The sequence below is a fragment of the Salvia hispanica genome, chromosome 4, assembly GCF_029641045.1.
Source record: "Salvia hispanica isolate PSC_SH4W2 chromosome 4, Shi_PSC_v1, whole genome shotgun sequence".
NCBI classification, from domain to species: Eukaryota; Viridiplantae; Streptophyta; class Magnoliopsida; order Lamiales; family Lamiaceae; genus Salvia; species Salvia hispanica.
In genome coordinates, this window is record NC_142695.1 from 32,616,068 (window position 1) to 32,638,264 (window position 22,197).

The following is a 22,197-nucleotide window of genomic DNA, read 5'->3' on the forward strand; positions in this document are numbered from 1 at the left end:
TTGGTTTGATTTTCATTAACATGAATTTTTTGTGTTATGTTGTTGATTTATGCTCTGTTGACATGACTTGAAAATCTGTTGACATGATTTATGTTACTTGGTAAATATTCTGTGTTGTTGTTATGCTCTTTGTGGACATTCTGTTTCATTAACATTATTTTGTTGTGTTATGTTGTTGATTTATGCTCTGTTGACATGACTTGAAAATCTGTTGACATGATTTTTGTTACTTGGTAAATATTCTGTGTTGTTGTTATGCTCTTTGTGGACATTCTGTTTCATTAACATTATTTTGTTGTGTTATGTTGGTGATTTATGCTCTGTTGACATGATTTATGTGTACTTGTTAATTATTCTGTTGACATCGTGTGTTTGAATCGGTGTATTCTAATTAAATTGGACATTTGATCCTGGTAATTTGAAGCATGTTCTGATATTTTGGTTTACATAACTTATAACAATTGTCTAAGAATTTTACAAGAGTGCAGCCACCTCTTTAGATATAACTATAGGGGTAATTTACGTAAGTCTCTTGATTTGCGTTGACGTGACTTGAAAATCTTAGGACATGATTTACGAATGGTGGAGGTAGTTTGGTTTGATTTTCATTAACATGATTTTTTTGTGTTATGTTGGTGATTTATGCTCTGTTGACATGACTTGAAAATCTGTTGACATGATTTATGTTACTTGGTAAATATTCTGTGTTGTTGTTATGCTCTTTGTTGACATTCTGTTTCATTAACATTATTTTGTTGTGTTATGTTGGTGATTTATGCTCTGTTGACATGATTTATGTTACTTGTTAAATATTCTGTTGACATCGTGTGTTTGAATTGGTGTATTCTAATTAAACTGGACATTTTGATCCTGGTAATTTGAAGCATGTTCTGATATTTTGGCTTACATAACTTATAACAATTGTCTAAGAATTTTACAAGAGTCCAGCCACCTCTTTAGAGATAACTAAAGGTGTTATGTTGTTGATTTATGCTCTGTTGACATGACTTGACTTGGAAATCTGTTGACATGATTTATGTTCCTTGGTAAATATTCTATGTTGTAGGGTCTGTTATTCCAATTTGCAAGCCTGAGTTGAGGCCTTATGAAGGTCAAAAAATTTCTTCCCTTGAGGAAGGAATTTCCTTTTATGAAAAGTATGCTCAGGAGTGTTGTTTTGATTGTCCAAGATTTGGAAATGACCAGTGGTGGTGTTATTATTTTTCAGTATGTTGTTTGCAATAGACAAAGATTTCATACAGTAGATTCGTTGGATGTTGATGTAAGTGTATCTGAGGATGGTAATGTGTCTGATGATGATGAAGTATCTTCAAAGAAGAGACGTAGACGTGGCACCAAAAGGTGTGGATGTGGAGCGAGAATTAGTTTTAAGTTTTTTTCTGATTTTGGTGATAAGTATTACCTTGTGCATCAATTCGTTGACAAAGATCATAAGCGATTTATGAAAGGTAATCGCAGTTTGAATGATGTTCATCACAAGTTTGTTGAAGATTGCACCAAAGCTAACATCGGTCCTACCTCAACTTTCAACTTATTAAAGGAGTTTTTCGGTGGTTATGATGTTGTTGGGTGTACGTTGAATGATGTTAGGAATTGTTCTCGTGATATTAAAGAGAAACTGGAAGAAGTGGATGTTCAAATGATCCTAAATCAGATGCAAGAGAAGAAGAGAATTTGTGAAGGCTTTTTTTACAAGTATCAATTATCACCTGATGATAATAAGTTAGTGAGCTTATTTTGGTCTGACTCTGAGTCTCGGAAGCATTACCACATGTTTGGAGATGTTGTAGCATTTGATACAACATATTCAACAAACAGGTAGTTTATTTATTATACTTAGTAATTGACAGACATAGTAGTTGACATGGTAGTTGACATAGGATATACATTTGTACTTTGCCTCATATCTGATTTAATAGTTGACATAGCATATACCTATAGTTGACTTTGGTTATCATAAAAATGAGTTGATGTTTTGTGGTGATCTATTTGTTTAATAGATATCGTATGGTGTTTGGTCCATTTACCGGGAAAGACAATCACGGGTGTCCTATTGCGTTTGGAGCTGGTTTCGTATCCGGGGAGAATTGTGATGCATTTTCATGGCTTTTCACTGTATTTGTTGAATGCATGGGTGTTGCTCCAAGAATCATAATCATTGACCAAGATTGGGGAATGAGGCTTGTCATTGAGAAGGTATTATCTGGTACAAGGCATCGTTTGTGCATGTGTCATATTATGAGCAAGTTGTTTGAGAAGATACCTAAATCTATTTCTGATAGAGAAAAGTTTAGTAAGGAGTTTAAGTCTTGTGTTTGGTCAGAGTTGTTAGATCCGGATGAGTTTGATATATTATGGACTAGTATTGTTGAAAAATATGGTGTAGAAGATCATAAATGGTTTAAGGATATGTTTGCTATTAAACATATGTGGATCTCAACCTTCTTTAGAGATGTTCTTATGGGTTCTTTAATGAGAACATCTTTTTCAGAATCTGAAAACAGTTTTTTTAAGAGGTACTCGAAACTGTTGTTTAATTTTGCTGATTTCACTCTTCAGTATAATAATGCCATTAATGCTCAAAGGAATCAAACTCAAAGGCTTGACTATTATGATTCTGTAACTACTCCAAAATATATCACTGATTTAGCATTTGAGAAGTACAAGAATTTATTGCTGAGGCTGATAAGAGTTGTCGGATGATTAGCATGTCCATATTGGAGAATATCGAGGTCTTCAAAGTTTCTGATGCTAGAAAAAAGACCTTTACAGTTACACATGAGATAGAGACTGAGTCATATGAATGTGAGTGTAAACTATTTTTAAGGTGTGGTTATCTATGCAGCCACCTTTTCTTCATCCTCAGAAACAAAGATGTCAACAATATTCCAGAGAAATATGTTGGTAACCGTTGGCTTAAAAGTGAATTACTAAAGGCAGTTCATGGTCTCACGAGTGATGATAGTGCGTCTGACAGAGGTATTCAAACTATTTTCTATAGATATTTCAGTTTAAGTTTTAGCATGTGTTATTTAAGCTGTTGACATATCTTATATAGGCTGTTGACATCTTATATAGGCTGTTGACATTTTATATGTGTGCAGGTTCTAACAAAGATGACAAACTAAAGATTGCTAACAGGTGTCATGGTCGTTACTTTGGTCTATATCAGCGTGCTTTTAGGAATAAAGATCATTTGATTGCTTTGGATAATTTGCTTGCGGGTATTGGTCCTCAAATCTTTAAAGATGACTGTGCTGGATCATCGTCTATTGATAAAAATGATTCAATCATGAACATATATGGTATTGCTGTACCTGAAGAAATAACTGCACATGCTCCAGATGTGGTTAGTACAAAAGGAGGTGGTGCAAGTGACAACAAAAGCAGGATTAAGTCAAGCATAGAGAAAGCAATTGAAAAAGCAAATAAACCTCATAGGCGTTGTGGAAAGTGTCATAAAGTTACTGATCATAATGCTAGAAGCTGTGGCAGAAAGGAGACATGATTGTTTTTTAGTTGTTGACATAGACTACAAATTATTGACATTTTCTTGTTAGTTGTTGATATCTGATTTTACTCTCTGTTGACATCTACTTTATAATTATGTTTTTTTAATTTTAAGTTTTGTTTTATGAGTTGTACACCTTTATACAAGGTGTTGACATTTGGTTATAAGTTGTTCACTTTTCAGTACAACTTGGACTCTGCCTTGCTTTCGTGCTCCATCATGTTTTTAAGGCGCACATGTCAACAATTAAAAATCATGTCAACTATATACTGACCATGTCAACAACTAAAATAATTATGTCAACTATGGTGCACATCGTGTCAACGGCACATACTAGTCATGTCAATTATGTTACAAGCCATGTCAACAACTAATATAATTATATCACCTATGGTGCACATCGTGTCAACGGCATATACTAGTCAAGTCAACTATGTTTTAAGCCATGTCAACTACACGTACAAGTCATGTCAACTATACATAGAGAACATGTTAATATCAGTATTACAATATCAACTATGGTGCATATCGTGTCAGCGGTACATAAAATTCATATCAACTAAATGTCAGAGTCGTGTCAACTATATTACATAGTATTTTAACTACTCATAGAATCATGTCAATAAAAATTACGAGTCATGTCAACTACGTATAGACCCATGTCAATTACGTTACATACTATGTTAATTACGCACAGAACTATGTCAACAATAATTTTAAGCCATGTCAACAATAATAATAAGTCATGTGAATCATAACAAAATTAACAGAAAATATACATTTTAATAAGTTCAAAAGTTAGAAACCACAATAGTAGCTGTTTTGAAATCCATCCCAAAACAAGAAAGCTAACAACATTAAACGTTAAATACATCCCAAATTTTGTTTCACTTCTTTCTATTAACAAACCACTTTTTGTATTTGTTGTTTAAACTATTCAATTTGTGCTTGTTTTCTTCCATCCATGCATCAGCTACTTCTAAAATGGGCACTCCCTGGTTGTTGTAACTTGATGCAATCAAGTTGTACCAATATCTTCCACGCAGTACCTGGAGTATCTTTATGCTGCGTGCAGAGAAGCCAACATTCCATTCACTATCTTTTTTTCCAACATAAGTTTCCATGTGTCTCATTAAATAGACACCACAGTCCTTTATGTTGGTGCTTGTGGCCCACTTCAAGGAAAGAACATCGATGTAAGACTTGTTAATATTTTCGAATATCTCTAACAAGTTCTTCTTTTTGTAGTATGCCTCCAACATATCTTTCTGCAAATATATTAATAAATAAATAAAAGTACACGTAAAAAACATTTTAACATTGTGCATAAATTATATCAACAAAATGTAGAGACTGTTTCAATAAGATAAAAAAAATCATACCAGTAAACCAATTTCATGTCCATACTCCTCTAATGCATCCATGCCATTAACTTTTCTGTTGTCTATGATCTCAATCTTACTTTGTTTCAGCCAAAATACTACCAGGTAGTAATATCGGTGTTCACAGATTGGAAAGAAGACCTATATGACATGGAAGATAAAATTACATTCAAAGAACACATCCTAATATTTTCTCAAAAATTTAATTGTTAGATCTAATTACCAAATCAATGTTTCTCCAATCAAATTCTAGTCTTTTTTGAATCTCAATCTCTATTTCATCAATGAATTTGTTCGTTGCCATCGTAGTATTCCAACTTTCTGGCCGATTTGTAACATTGAAATTCTGCAATTAACATATTTGGTTAAGGAGACCTGTAATTCAAATATTTTATATAAATTTTTAGATTACTTACGGTTGGAGATGTTGTCATGAAAAAGCGTGCAGGTGATGTTGTTGGCTTTCCTTTTTCAATGTTGTTCAAATGTGAAGCCCATGAGTCAATAACACCAGATTTGATTTCTTCATGTGGCTTCAGTGAGTTGAACAATTCCTTGGTTGCGCAAGTAAAATCATCATCATACACACATGTATTCCTGAAATGAAGTTATAAAAATGACATATGAACAACAATCATAAATCTTGTCAACTGTTTAGAAAACTAATTTTTTTTTATATCGTGAATATAATTAAATTATACATACTCATCTGTTCTTCCTGTTTCTACTATGTAGTAGTAGAGATCTCTTTCATGAACTTCGAGGTATGACAGTATATCAACATCATTTACTTCTGCTGTGTAGATTTCTGATTTGTTTTTATCTTCTGGAAGTGCAATCTCACATAATGAAGCAATATTCTGTTTTCAGTGGACATAAAATTCATGTCAACTACGGTTCATATCTTGTCATAAAAGTAATGTCAACTACGGTACATAATATGTCAACTACTCATAGAGGCCATGTCAACAACACTTATAAGTTATGTCAACTACATGTAGAAGCCATATCAATAATTATTATAACTCATATCAACTACACTATCAAGTCATGTCAACAACACTTCACTCATTTTATAAAAATAATATACTGTTTAATTTTAGTTTTAGTTACCTCAACAATATTATCTTCTTTATCTAGTGGTTTTTCTCTCTCTGTTTCAACATTTGTGTCATCTTGATTCTCCTTATCTTCCTGTTGTTTCAATTGAAACACATTACGTTATGTAAATTATATTTTTACCTACAATATGCATAATATCTTTATAGTTTAATATAGTTATTGTAAATTCTACCTGTTCAAGATCTTTCTGATTTTCTGTCTCACTCCCCTTGTTATCAGATTCTAGTACAAGTGGTGATATAGGAGACGCTGATTCATTATTGACGTCACATGTGTTATCCTCTTTTGATCCTTCTCATTCTTCATTTTCTTGTTCTTCACTTTGTTGTTCTTCATGTACTTCTTCTTCAGCAGTCTATTGAAATAGTAATTTATAATTAATATTAAATTAATTTCAACTTAGAGAAAATGTATGTAAACAAAATGATGTACTTACTTTGTTATAGCAATCTCTCCATTTGAAAGTTGGAAATTCAGTCAAATCTTCAAGTGCTTCCTTTTTCTTTTCGACTGTAACTAGTGTTTCACATATTGTTTTACAGTTGTCGAATGCCTCATCTTTATCTTGAAGAAATGACTCTGCCAATTTTACACACTTGTCTTCCACAGATTGAACAGAAGTTGTTGGGCTTCCAATTGCAGATCTAGCAATATCACACACTAATCCAAATAGATGATTAGTTTTGACGTGTGTAGGAACTTCTTCAAGGGTTTTTACTAGATTGGTCTTCCCATAGTTCATGATTTGAATGTATTTCATTACATTCTGCATGATATCTTTTGGGACAACGCTTTGGGAAGACCCAAATCCACTGTCAACTACGTGGGGAATCTGTTGTTGAGGCTCCTGCTCATGCTCCTGCTCCAGTTCACGGATATATCTTCTGAAGATAAATCCATTACCAAATATTCCCACATCTATCTCCCTATTTTCCCTAGCCTGGAGATGTGTGCTTGTCCAGTCTTTCATTAATGGGAATGTGCGAGGAACTGAACGTTTGGCTTGTAAAACTCTATCCATGTAGCAGAGCTGCATATAAAATACATATCAATAACAATTATAAGTTATATCAACTACACATACAACCTAATGTAATTATGTTCACTATTAATAATCTTTAATGTGAAACGTAAAACATACCATGAGCAAAGGAAGTGGTCCTGCAAAAGCATTCATCTTTTTCTTTGACCAATTTTCCTTTGCAAACTTCAGAACAGACAATGTGTATGAACACCAGTTGACATTTCTAATATTGTCCAGATCATCAACTATTTCCCCAATCTTAGACTTTATTGTTCCACATGTTGATGGCTCAATCAATGCTGATCCTAATAGTAACAAGAACAATCTTTTGAACCATGACCCTCCTTCACAATCTTCTAACATAAGCTCTTCAACAGCTTTATGGCTAACATTTCCTCCTTTTTTTTTGTTTTACAATGTCTGGCTATATCTCTCATGGAAGACGCATTACTTTTACAGATCGCTCTGGAGTAATTTATCCTATCTCTCAGAAATTCGTATACCAGCTCCACATCGTCTTCTGTGATAATAACACTCCTCCTATTATTTAGCTTTATCTTGCACTCTTTTTCATCAAAACATTTCACCAATTCAAATGCCAAAAAGCTAGGAATGTAATCTACGTTGAAATGAAAAACATTCCCAAAACCCAAGTCCTTGACAGCATTAACATGTGCCTCATTCAATTTGCTCAGTGTTTCAATAAAATACAATGTCTTCCTTTTGACTAGAAGCCGTTTAGAAAAGCAATTACTTTTCTTTTTCTGTTCCTTAGCCTCTGTATACATTTCATTATGTTTTTTTGCTTCTAATCTTAGAAGCAATTAATGGTCTCTTGTCATTTTTTCTTTTACTTCTAATCTCAGATGTAATCAACTCATCCTCATCAATTGATGTACTTCTTTTTCTTTTTGTTGTGTTCTTTTTTTCTGGTTTAAAAGCAAGTACAATAAAAATGTCAACAATACAGTAATATAATGTCAAAATTAATAGCAACTACAACCCTATATATGACAAGTGCAGTCATATGTTGTTTAACATAAACAATCCTTTCTCAATAGAACATATCTAGTTTATATCAACCATATAACTATCTTGACAGCCATTTAAACAAGCTCACATTATGTCAATAATTATTGTATAAAATGTCAACAATACAGTATTATCATTTCAAAATTTATAGCAACTACAATCATACATATGACAATTGCCATCATACCCTGTTGATATACTTTGTAATCCTCTGACACTTCACATATGAATTCATGTTTGTGTGTACAGAACATATCAATTTTATAGGAACCATATGGTTATGTCAACAACAATTCAAACAAGCATACATTATGTTAACAATTATTTTATAAAATGTCAATACCACTATATGAACAGACATCTTCTAATGTCAATAATCATAAAAATTTAAATACATACTACTTAACCTCAAAATTATTCTTCTGTTGTTTTAAAAAAGCAAAAGTCAAACTTATCAGATTATTAAATAATGAAATCTAAAAATAAAATCTTTTAAATAATCAAACTGTGTTTTAAAAAACTGAAATTGGAGTCATACAATTAATAAACGAAAGAAATCTTTAACCTGAATGAGTCGTTTCAATACTATTTGTTGATTTGCTGTTGACCTCCATTTCTGATGTCGTTTTTCCAGGAACGGCCGATGATCCAACTGAATCACTTGTATTTTTTTGTCCGGTTGACATTCCTAATACTCTTAATCGATTTAGAAATCTAGAAAAGAGATGAAGTCGAGTAGATGAAGGGTTTGTATATGAGAGAGTAGTCGAAATTTTTTGAGCGGTAATCTATTTGTGAGAGAGTAGATGGGAGAAACATTTATTGCTATTCTTTTTTGTGAGTTAGCGAAATAGTTTGTAGAGTACAGGGTTTTGAATTAAATTTTTTTTCCTCCATTTTATTAGAAAAAAAGACAGTTGACATCGTTAACATTTGAAAAAAAAGGCAGTTGACATGACATTTATTTAGTTATTGACATTACATATAGTTTATTTATATTTTCTTTTTTGTTTTTGACATTTAATTTTCTTTATATTGACATGTATTGTATGACCATAATTCATGAATATGTTCCAAATATTGAGTTATCTGAAATTTTATATGAAGCCTAGATGTTTAAAATTTTGCTATAAGTTATTGACATTTGATAATTAAGGTATGGACAAAATGTTGAGTTTTTATATGGAAACTATTAACATGTTTTTTATAATAATGATGCCAGTACATATTTAAAATTAAAAAATTAAGAAAAATAGGTGTATATTTTTTTTAGTTACAAGAATTGTTTGTGAGCTGTTGACATTCAATTCAAGTTGTTGACATTTCTATTTAAGTTGCTGTACTGATTTCATAGTTGACATATTATTAAAGACTGCATAGTTTAAAAACCTCATTTGATAATTGTTTTACGCATCCATGTCAACAATACATAGAAAACATGTTGATAACAATTTTAAGTCATGTCAACTACACGTACTAGCCATGTCAACAAAAGTCAGAATGCATAATAATCATTTTAAAACCAATCCAAAACATGATAATCTTTGTCCAAATATTTAAAACATGATAAGCATCAAACCACTCTTTGTTCAAATCAAAATAAAACAGTTTTTTACTTATTGCTTCTACGGCTAAACCATTCCTTGTATTTGTTCTCTAACGCAGACAATCTTTGCTTGTTCGCATTCATCCAGATGTTAGCATCGCGTATCATATCCATACACTTCTTGTTGCTCTCTTATGTAAGCATGGCTTCGCAATATCTTCCTCTGAGTACCTGTAGAATCTTCATGCCTCGTGGAGTAAAGCCAATATCCCAATCCCTTCCTTTACTTGCCAAAGTATGTCTCCATATGTCTCATCGTATAAACACCGCTGTCTTCTTTATTGGTGCTTGTGGCCCAATCTAAAGGAATAACTTTGTAAGGAGACTTCTTTATATTTTGTGATAGATCTGTCATGTTATTCACTATAAAGTATGCCTCAAACATATCTTTCTGCAAATATATAAACAACTAATTAAAATTAGCATACAAAGCCTTTTAGCAAGATTCATAAATTATATCAACAAAAATCTAAACATAATGTTAACTGTATTTAAAAAAGCATACTAGTATTGCAACATCAAAGCTATACATTTCCAAGGGATTCTTGTCTCTAGGTGGTTTGGCACTATCAATTATCTCAATTTTGTTCATCCTCATCCAGAATACCACAAGATAGTAATAGCCACTTTTAAAAACAGGGAAGAATACTTGTATTGTATGTTAGATAAAATTAGAGAAAAGAATTTGACAACTCCTGTCCAAAACTATGTAGGTGAAACTGTGAGATCTTTGCACAAAAATAAATTTGTTACCAAATCAATATTTCTCCAATCGAAATCTTCTATTGTTCTAATCTCATGTTCAATTCGCGACACAGAGTTTTTCTGGGATTGTAATGGATCCCAATGAGGCTGCCGATTTGTTATATTCAAATACTGCATTTAACATTTTTTGTTAGTGAAATTTGTCATCCAAATAGTTGACACATAAATTTAGATTACTCACGCATGGGGATGTTGTCAGAAACAGTCGCGGAGGTGACGATTCTGCCCTTTCTCTTTCCTTGTAGTTCAGGTGCGCTGCCCATACATCAATTACACCTATACTGATTTCTGAATGGGGTTTCAGAGATGAAAACACTCCTTTGCTTGCCCAAACAAAGCCATTAGTGTAGACACATGAATCACTGAAATGACAGCGTGCAGACAACATTTAAATATCATTCATAAATTATGTCAACTGCATGGAAATATAAAAGTATTGTAGAGATTATTCAAAGAATTAAATTATGCATACTCATTTGTTCCTTCAGTTTCTACTATGTAGTAGTACATATCTCTTTCATCTGGGTTCATGGTTGTTTTCATATGCACAGCTTGTATTTCAAATGGTGAGCGTAGCACTGGGCTAGAACGCATTTCAGCACGAGTCCGTCTCTCTCTAGCTTCAGCCAGTGGTATCTCAGAGATCGGAACAGGGTTCGGGTGCTGTTGTCATTGAATTTAATGTTACTTGCAATTTTAAATCATGTCAACTATATTACACTAATCATGTCAATAACTAATATGATTATGTCAACTACGATACATATCATGTCAACTGCACAGACAAGTTATGTAAACTAATCTACATGCTTTGACGACTACACATACAAGCCATTTTAACAACTATTACAAGCAATGTTAACAATATTTCATTCATTTTTTTACCTGGTAAACAGTCATTCTTCTGTCCGTGTTTTCAGGAGTTTTTTCTTTTTCCTCATGCATATTCTCTTTCCCTTTATGTTCTTGTTTTTGTATGTTCGATTCAGGAGGGGTGTCATCCAGTGTTTCAATACCCTCTCTCATCATATAATCAACAATTGAGCATGCAGCTGCATCCTCCCTATCTTCCTGAAACTCCATGCTATACCATGTCAATTATATTTTTATCTATGTCAACTACGATATCCACAATGTCAATAACTAATATAAAATTAAATAAAAAGATTCAAGAGTTTAATATAATCATTATAAACCGTACCTGTTCATTTATGATATCAACAATAGCATTTGTTGCCTTGATTGCTTCTTCATTGTTGCTGATTTCAAAGTCAGTACATGCTTTTGATAATAGATGCAAGGCATTTTGTGTTCTTAAGTCTATATCAACTTCATCTTTTGCTTGAATTTCAAACTCACTGTTCTCAAATCCTATAATTGATGCTTGAATATTGACATGTCCAGGAGATTCATTTGTTGGTGATGTCCTATCAGCTTCATCTTCTGCTTGAATTTCCAACTCACTACTCCTGTTTTCAAATTCTATAAGTGATGATTGATTATTGACTTGTCCAGGAGATTCAGTTGTTGGTGATGCCCTATCAGCTTGAACTTCTACTTGAATTTCCAACTCACTTCCTCTGTTCTCGGATTCTAAAACTGATGCTTGAGTGTTGACATGCTCTGAAGCATTGGCTTCTTGTTGTTGGAGAGATGGGGATGCTGTCTGTGGAGATCCTAGTACAACTGTCAAGATAGGAGAGTTTGATTCATTATCACCATCACACATCATGTTCTCCTTGCTTTTTTCATCTTCTTCAACAGTTTGTCTGACCTCTTCAGGATTATAAACTGGTGATGTAGGTAAATTTTCTCTATTTCTTTCTTCTACAGCCTGTTCAAAAATTAGTTCAACAATGTTACTTTCTAAACTGTAGGAGTAATCCAGTGTCAACTAAAGGAAACGTATATCAACAAAATGATGTATTAATCTGAATATAGGTTGATTATGTCCTTACTTTATTGAAGAAATCTCCAAATCTGAAAGTTGGAAATTCATTCAAATCTTCAAGTGTTTCGTTTTCTTTTTCAGCATTCCGTATTGAGTCAAATACCGCTTTCCAGTTATCAACAGCAACATTGTTGTCTATATGAAATGACTGGGACAAATGAAGGAAAGTGTCACTCACAGATACAGCTGGAGATTTTTGGCTTCCAATTGCGCTTCTAGCAATATCACAAACAAATCCAAATAAATCATTATTCTTGATCTGTGAAGAAGCTTCTTTGAGGACTCTAACAAGATTGGTCCAGCCATCATTTACCTGATTGACGTATTTTACGACATTTTTCACCATATATGATGGGAGTATGTTTTGAGAAGAAGACCCCACTCCACTGTCATCTACATCAATACTTTGTTCTTCAATCCCTTGCTGCTGCTCCTCATTTCGAATATATCTTTTCTTTATATTTCCTAAACCAAAAACTCATGTACTGATCTCTCTATCTTCTCTAGCCTGAAGATGCTCACTTTTCCATCCTTTCATTAATGGAAGTGTCCGAGGAACAGGACGCTTGTCTTGTATAACTCTGTCTAAGTAGCAGAGCTGCATATGTTAAAAAATGCATGTCAATTACTATTGTGTCGTGTCAACTCAATACACAACTACTTAAAATAACTAATACAGCTTATGTGAACTATAGTACAAGCTATATCAACTACACACACAACCTAATGTTATCATGTTAATAATCAGCAATGCAAAATGTAAAACATACCATAAGGAATGGAAGTGGTCCAGCGCAAAGGCATTCTTCTCTGTGATTGACCAATTTTGCTTTGCAAATTTGAGAACAGATATTACATACGAACACCAATTTACATTTCTCACGTTATCCAGATCATCAATTATCTCTCCAATCTTAGATTTTACCATTCCACATGTTGATTGCTCAATCAATGTTGATTCTAGTAATACCAAGAACATTCTCTTAAACTGCCTTCCTCCTTGAAGATCATTCAACATAACATTTACAACATCGTTATGGTTCACACTTCCTGCTTTCGTACCACATTTCTCTGCTATCTTCCTCATGAAAGCTGCATTACTTTTACACTTATCTCTGGAGTAAATAATGTCACCTCTTGGGAATCCATATACAAGCTCCACATCTTCTTCAGTGATATGATTTTTTTACCATTATTAAGCTTTATCTTGCACCTATTCTCTTCAAAAAAATTTAATAATGCTAATGCTAATCTGCTAGGAATGTAATCAATTTTGAAATGTAGGACACTCTCGAAACCCAACTCCTTCACATAATTAATATGTTCCTCATTCAGTCTGCTTATTGCATCAACAAAATACATCGGCTTCCTTTTCACTAGAAGCCTTTGAGATAGATTTTCAGCAATCATTAACTGAGGGGTACTGAGGTACTTCTTTTTCCATCTTCTACCCTTTTCTTTTGCTTTTTCTTAACAATCATTAACTCTTTCTGAGATACTGAGGTACTTCTTTTTCGATTGGATGTTCTTCTGTTTTTTGGTATACAATCAAACATAATAAATCTATATCAATTATACAAAGTATCATGACAATAACAAGTGTACTCTGTTGACATCAAGTGTGTGTATATTACTAAAATTATTTCATTAGATATACCAAGCACAATTAACAGAACTTCAGACATTAAGTATGCTCTGTCATTAACAGGTATTTTGCATATATAGTTAGAACAATTATGTCAATAGTTAAAGATTATAATGTTGACATAACCTGTTGATTATCTTATAAAGTTTATGGCAAGTATACTCTGTTTACATAAATATGACTATGTCAACTAATATTTAAACAAGCTTAGAATATGTCAATAGCTATTGACATACTACTACAACCATACATATGTTTTCTACAGCCATCCTAATATCAATTGAAACAAGCATACCCTATGTCAATAGTTGTTGACAATTTACTATAGCCATACATTTGTATGTTTTCTACAGCCACTCTATCAAACATACAATATGTCAATATTATGATGTCAATACCTATTCAAACAAGCATACACTACTGTCAACAGTATATTATTATAGTTATGTCAATAGCTAGTATATAGAATGTCAATAATCTTAAAAATTTAAACAAATCCTTAACTGGAAGGTGAAGCTTCTTCTCTTCCTTTTTTTACATCAGCATTTTTCGTTGCCATCTGTTCCGATTCTACCATCGCAAATCAACAAAAAAATTCAGCAAGTATCGAATTCATAAAAAACGAAATCGAGATGTTTTTTAAAACACCAAAATCAAAGCAATATACTTAAAATTTGAATCAATTTCTTAACCTGAAGAAGCAGCTTCATGCATCGTCGATTTTGACTGCTGTATCTTAGCTTCAATCGATTTTTCAACCGATTCTTTCCGATTTTCCCCTTCATTTGTCATTGTAGATCAGCGAGATTTTGAATATCAGCGAGATTTTGCAGATTTTGAATGGATTCGAATTGTATGGATTCTATGAAGATCAGCGAGATTTGAGATTTTTGAAGAGCGATTTTAGAGAAATTTTTAGAAGCTGGTTTGAAATCAGTTTTGTGTTTTATGCTTTTTTTATTAATGAAATTACGATTTACCCCCTTGTTGACATAATGTTGTATTTGTTGACATTTTGTTTAGCTTGTGGATTAGTGGCCCATATTGACATTTTTTATTAATGAGATGCAATATGGGCCACTAATCCATAAGATTCATGAAATGTCAACAGCTAGCACATTATGTCAACACAGGGGTATAATTGTAATTTTATTAATAAAATGGGGGAAAACATAAAATTGTATTTCAAATCATTTTCTAATTTTGAAGACCTGCAAATCTGCAAATCTTCATACAATTCACACAATTGTGAATTGTGCAAAATCGAAAACCCTCAAAATCTCACTGAAAAATCTGCTGGTCTTCAAATTTCAATTCGTAGACCTTCAAAATCGAAGAGCAAAATCGAACAGTTTTCTGTAATGACGATCGAAGAGCACAATCGAAGACAATCGGCTAAAGCGTCGATTGTAGCTGAATCAGCTGAAGCAACGATCAAAGAGAATCAGCATTCCAAATTGGCGGAGATCGTGAGAGATGAAGGCGGAGAAGTGGATTTGACTAGCGTTGTTTCTACATTTCTGTTCCGGTTCATCGATTGATACTTTCAGTTTTGCCTCGGACTTTCACTTTTTTTCTTCACTCAGGTTAGAGATTCGATTTTTTTTTTCCGTGTTATATGTCTTCTTTTTAATTATTTGTGTAATCATTTTGATTATGAACTGTCTGATGATTCTTGTGCAATGCCATGATTTTCTGATGTTCAATTGCTGAGAATAAAGTCTGATCGTCTTTTCTCATTTTTTAATTAGTTTAATTTGTGTTCTGTTTTTTAGGTTTGTTTATGTGATTTTGTTGAAATGTTTTTAGCTGATAGTGGAGTGGTGAGTCTCTACATTTACTTTTTTGACATTTCTTTTAAATTTTGTAGACGATCTGGTAGTAATTAGGAATCTTTCATAGTGACCTGGTTCTTGAGGGCATTGGAAAATTTGAGGTTTATTTTGTCATTTAATTGAAATTTATTTTCACAGATCGTTTCAGGAAAGTGTTTGTTCTTGATATTTTGATTGGTAATAAGCAGTGAAAGCTTGAATTTTTAAATTTTAAGTAATTGATTCAGGTTAAGAAATTGATTCAAATTTTAAGTATATTACTTCGATTTTAGTGAATTAAAACACATCTGCATTTGTTTTATTATGAATTCGATTTCTGCTGAATTTTTTTGTTGATTAGTGATGGTAGAATCAGAAGAGATGGATGTTTTTAAATTTTTAAGATTATTGACATTTTATACAATAGCTATTGACATAGCTATAATAACAAACTGTATGATTGTTGAATAGTTGTTGACATAATTTTATTCACATAGTGTATGCTTGTTTGAATAGCTATTAGGATGGCTGTAGAAAACATATGTATATGCATGGTTGTAGTAGTAAGTCAATAGCTATTGACATAGCTATAATAACAGACTGTATGATTGTTGAATAGTTGTTGACATAATTTTATTGACATAGTGCATGCTTGTTTGAATAGCTGTTGACATAATTTTATTCACATAGTGTATGCTTGTTTGAATAGCTATTAGGATGGTTGTAGAAAACATATGTATGGTTGTAGTAGTAAGTCAATAGCTATTGACATAGCTATAATAACACAGACTGTATGATTGTTGAATAGCTGTTGACATAATTTTATTGACATAGTGTATGCTTGTTTGAATAGCTGTTAGGATGGCTGTAGAAAACATATGTACGGTTATAGTAGTAAGTCAATAGCTATTACTTTGATTTTATTGTTTTAAAACATATGTGGATTTGTTTTCTTATGAATTCAACTTCTGATGAATTTTTTGTTGATTAGCAATTGAAGAAGCGCAAGCTAATTAGACAGACGTGTTCAAGGCATCAACATGCAGCAAGCCATCTTGATATATTAATGTTCAAGGCATCTTGTGTTCTTAACTCTCTATCAGCTTCAACTGTCACCACATGCAGCAAGCCATGCTACATGTGATTCAGTTCAATTAAAGATTAAGTTCATCCTCATCATCATAATCTATATTTCTACATTTCAGTAACTACATTTCACAAGGGAGTAGAGAGTGGTTGGGAGAGTGGTTGGATGTTGCTAGCTCGACGTGGCTACTTTGCGCACTTCTCCTTGCAGCGATTGCAGTTATTAGCTTCAGTGAACTTCCCCAACAAGGTTCGTTTTAACTCGTTGCTTCATTTTTGTTAACTGTTTTAGTAAACTTGGGCAGCTGTTTGAGTTATATGTAAAAATATTTGAATTGCATTAGACGTTAAATCCTTGGTAGAAGTTTATGTATTGATGAATTTTTGTGATGATAAAAAAAATCTAGCTGATGTTAGTTTTTGCATATTAGGATAAAAGCTAAGAAATCTAACAGGTTGTGCCTCTTGGCTTGCCGCAGGAAATTCGTAAAATTCATGAACATTTCACAGTTACTACATGCTTTCAAATTTGGACATTTCTTTGATGAAGTAAGTACATCATTTTATTTACATATGTTTCTCTGAGTTGACATTAGATTACTCCTACAATTTAGATACTACCATTGTAGAAATAATTTACAAGCAGTATGCAGAAGAAAGAAACAGAGAAAATATCCCTACATCGCCAGTTTCTGATCCTAAAGGGGTGAGACAAATCTTGTCTTTTGTTATTTAGAATTAATTCAAATTAATTTGATATTAATTATAAATTACTAATTCAATAGGAAGCTAAAAAAGAAGAAGTAGAAGGAACAAAAGAGGACACAGTGGGTGATGACAATAATGAATCAGCCTCTGCAGGCCCAATGGATGACACACAGGTTGAAACGAACAAAGAAAAACAACAGGAGAAAGGGAAAGATAAAGAAGAAAATATTGTTAAAATAACTAAAACTAAGATTAAATAGCATATTATTTTTATAAAATGACTGAATTGTTGTTGACGTGGCTTGAAAGTGTAGTTGACATTTGGTTATAATTGTTGTTGACATGATTTGTACGTGTTGTTGACATGACTTATAATTGTTGTTGACATGGTTTCTATGTGTAGTTGACATGGCTTATAATTGTTGTTGACATGACTTATAATTGTTGTTGACATGGTTCTATGTGTAGTTGACATGGCTTATAATTGTTGTTAACATGATGTAACATAGTTGACATGGCTTGTACGTGTAGTTGACACGATATGTACCGTAGTTGACATGACTTGTATGTGCCGTTGACACGATATGCACCATAGTTGACATGATTTTTAATTGTAACTAACCTTAAAAACATGAATTATAATTGAGCATAATTAAATTATATGTTTAAGTAATCTTAAATTATATGACTATATCCATGTGTAAGTAATTTTAAATTATATAATTGGATGGGTTTTAAAACTATTATTGTGGATTCTGAATTTTGAACTTAGTAGTTATATCAAATGTTAATCAGTTCAACAAATTGTATTGAAATGTCAACAACCTATAACCAAATGTCAACAACTTGTATAAAGTGTCAACAACTCTGAAAACAAATATTATAATTAATAAAGAAAATTATAAGATAGATGTCATTAGAGTGCAAAATCAAATATCAACAACTAATAAGATAATGTCAATAACTTTTAGTATATGTTAACAACTAAAAAACAACCCTGATTGTTATTGACATGGCTTGTACGTGTAGATGACATGACTTATAATTGTTGTTGACATGGTTTCTATATATAGTTGACATGGCTTGTACGTGTAGTTGACATAGTGTGTAACATAGTTGACATGGTTTGTACGTGTAGTTGACACGATATGTACCGTAGTTGACATGACTTGTATGTACCATTGACACGATATGCACCATAGTTGACATAATTATATTAGTTGTTGACATGACTAGTATATATAGTTGACATGATTTTTAATTTTAATTAACCTTAAAAACATGAATTGTAATTGTAATTACCCCTCCAGGCAGGACTGGGGCAGCCTGGACGCCCTCATCAGTGAGTAGCACGGAGGCAAGTCTGACTCCAACTTGTATTGAAATGTCAATAACTTATAACCAAATGTCAACAACTTGTATAAAGTGTGTACAACTCAGAAAACAAATCTTAAAATTAAAAAACAAAATCATACAATAGATGTCAATAGAGAGCAAAAATCAAATATCAACAACGGGTCTTGTTAGGTTGAGATTTTTTAGCTTAATTGAGAACTGAGATGCATTTTCAGTCACTCATTCACAATTTTCGCGCAATGTCAACTACTCAAACATTATGTCAACTAGGGGGCATAATTGTCATTTTCGCGATGTCAACTACGGAGACATTATGTCAACTACGATGTCAATAGCGAACATTATTTATGTCAACTATGATGTCAACAACACACGTTATTTATGGGAACCACGATGTCAACAACAGACGTTATTTATGTCAACTATTATTTCAACAACAACATTTTACAAATAATTAATGTCAACAATGAATATTTTCATGTCAACGACCTATATTATTTATGTCAACAACAACGTTTTACGTATAATTATGTCAACAACAACGTTTTACATATAATTCATATCAACAACAATGTTTTACATATAATTCATGTTGTTGAAGCCGAATTTGACTGCAGAACAATACGGCAATGATCCAAGAGCCTTTGCTGCGAAGTCCACTATATGCTCCCTCACAACTGCTTTAGACTTGTTAAATGTCACCTTCCCATAAAATAGTTCCTGTTTTAATTTTCAATCAATCAATCAATCTTAAGTGCAGTTAGCATGTTATGTAGCATTGCAATCTTCAACTAAGTAATTCGAGCTTTATACTATTCAACCGCGCTTGAAAAAAAAGAACCACACACAAGATTTCATGAATTATAAGATCAAGAACTGATGTAGGAGATTCACAATGTACCTGATGGTGGTAAAAGGCTTCCAATACATGGAATGTTGATGATGAGTTGATCTTATTAGCTATATGCAGAGCCTTAGAAGTTGCAAATGAATTATCATGGTAACTGCAATCCAATCAGATTCATCTCTCAAATTATGCAAATTGCATAAGCAAGCGATCATAAATTGGAATAACAAATCCTACAACATAATGGGAAAATATGTAAACAAACTGACAGATAATGTCAACTAGCATATCTTAATTTTGACCCACACCAGCACCAACATCTCAGAAATCATATCATGGACTCTCAACCCTATCCATAACACCTTCCTCCACCAACAAACACCACAACAGAGGCTGTTCAGACATGAGAGGTTGCATTTTGCATACAACTATTTTGTATTATCAACAAAATGTCAACAAAGAGTATAGCTACATAGAATATTTAACAGGTAACATACATCAGACATCCTATCATGGACTCTCAACACTATCCATAACCCCTTCCTCCACCAACAAACACCACAACAGGGGCTGTTCAGACATGGGAGGGTTCATTTTGCATAAAACTATTTTGTATATCAACAAAATGTTAACAAAGAGTATAGCTACATAGAATATTTAACAGACAACATACATCATGCCAACAGATTTGCATTTATGAATTATAAGATCAAGAACTGATGTAGGAGATTCACAATGTACCTGATGGTGGAAAAAGGCTTCCAATACATGGAATGTTGATGATGAGTTGATCTTATTAGCTATATGCAGAGCCTTAGAAGTTGCAAATGAATTATCATGGTGACTGCAATCCAATCAGATTCATCTCTCAAATTATGCAAATTGCATAAGCAAGCGATCATAAATTGGAACCACACACAAGATTTCATGGGGAGGGTTCATTTTGCATAAACCTATTTTGTATATCAACAAAATGTCAACAAAGAGTATAGCTACATAGAATATTTAAGAGACAACATACATCATGCCAACAGATTTGCATTTATATCAACAGAACATCAATTTAAATATCAACAGTGCAGTTATGTCAACAGAGTATAATTCACCAACATAACACAAAAAAATCATGTTGATGAAACAGAATATCAACAAAGACTATAGCTACAGAGTATAATTCACCAACATAACACAAAATTTGGCAGGTAACATACATCATGTCAACAGATTTGCATTTATGTCAACAGAGTATAATTCACCAACACAACACAAAAAAATCATGTTAATGAAAATCAAGCCAAATTACCTCCACCATTCGTCGATGTCGACTCGGAATAAGATGAAGAATCCATCAGATAACACTTAGGTGTTGATTATGAAGTGAAATCGAAGCTAAAGATGAAAAAGCAAAAAAATAAAAATTGATTAGGAAGAAATTTGACTGGGCATCAATAAATAAAACATAAAAACAGAATCAAAGTAGATAAAATCGACCTAAAAACTTCAGATTCAACACCGAAATCCGTCGATTTGTCTTCTGTTTTTTGAAAATTGATATCCTGAGGAATCGTCGAATCAGGTATCGTTGAAATCGTTGAAATCGTCTGTGTTCTAGTTTTTGAGTCAAGTGAATCAGAAATCGTTTCAATCAATTGAATCAGAGATCTCACGAAATCGCATTTCTCACCAAAATCACAATTGAAAGCTGAAGAACTTCAAAATCGGTAAAATCGACCGAAAAAGTTCAAAATCAACAGAGAAATCCGTCGAACTGGTCGTCTGTTTTTTGAAATTGTATCACAAATCAGATATCGTTGAAATCGTCTGAGTCTAATTTTCGAATCAATTGAATCATAAATCGTTAAAATAGATTCAATCAGTGATCTGATGGAAATCGCAAAATCTCATAAGAATCGCCAATCTCACGGTAATATGCTGAAGAACCCTAGATTAAAATGCGAAAAGACAGTTTTACCCTTTCATATTAAATTAATCTAAAAATATTTATTGTGTGGCAAAATCTGGACCACTCATTTAATAAAAATGAGTGGCTGATATTGCATCTCATTTCTCAATTAGCCTAAATAATCTCAATTGATCACAATCTCAATTGCATCTGGACCACAATATATATATATATATATATGGTCTTGTTAGGTTGGGATTTTTTAGCTTAATTGAGAATTGAGATGCATTTTCAGCCACTCATCCACTAGATTTTCGAAATGTCAACAAGTATGTTATGTCAACTCGGGGGTATTATCGTCAATAGCCTGCACATCAAATGTCAACAACTTTATTCAATAAATACTTTTTTAAAATTTTTTTAT

At 32.6% G+C, this 22,197-nt stretch overlaps 1 protein-coding gene across 1 annotated transcript; it reads left to right on the forward strand.

The window, feature by feature from the left end:
* Nucleotides 1–1,105: 1,105 nt before the first annotated feature.
* Nucleotides 1,106–3,529, forward strand: LOC125195029 (uncharacterized). Its single transcript, XM_089056690.1, has 2 exons — nucleotides 1,106–1,716; nucleotides 3,205–3,529. Exons 1-2 carry the CDS (start codon nucleotides 1,106–1,108, stop codon nucleotides 3,527–3,529), a joined length of 936 nt encoding a protein of 311 aa, XP_088912816.1.
* The last annotated feature ends 18,668 nt before the right edge of the window (nucleotides 3,530–22,197 follow it).

Excerpts from the sequence above, each read along its gene's own strand:
- LOC125195029 (XM_089056690.1), top strand. The coding sequence starts at position 1,106 with ATGAAGGTCAAAAAATTTCTTCCCTTGAGGAAGGAATTTCCTTTTATG. Across the intron at positions 1,717-3,204 it reads TGTGAAGGCTTTTTTTACAA|GAATAAAGATCATTTGATTG; the intron begins GTATCAATTATC and ends GCGTGCTTTTAG.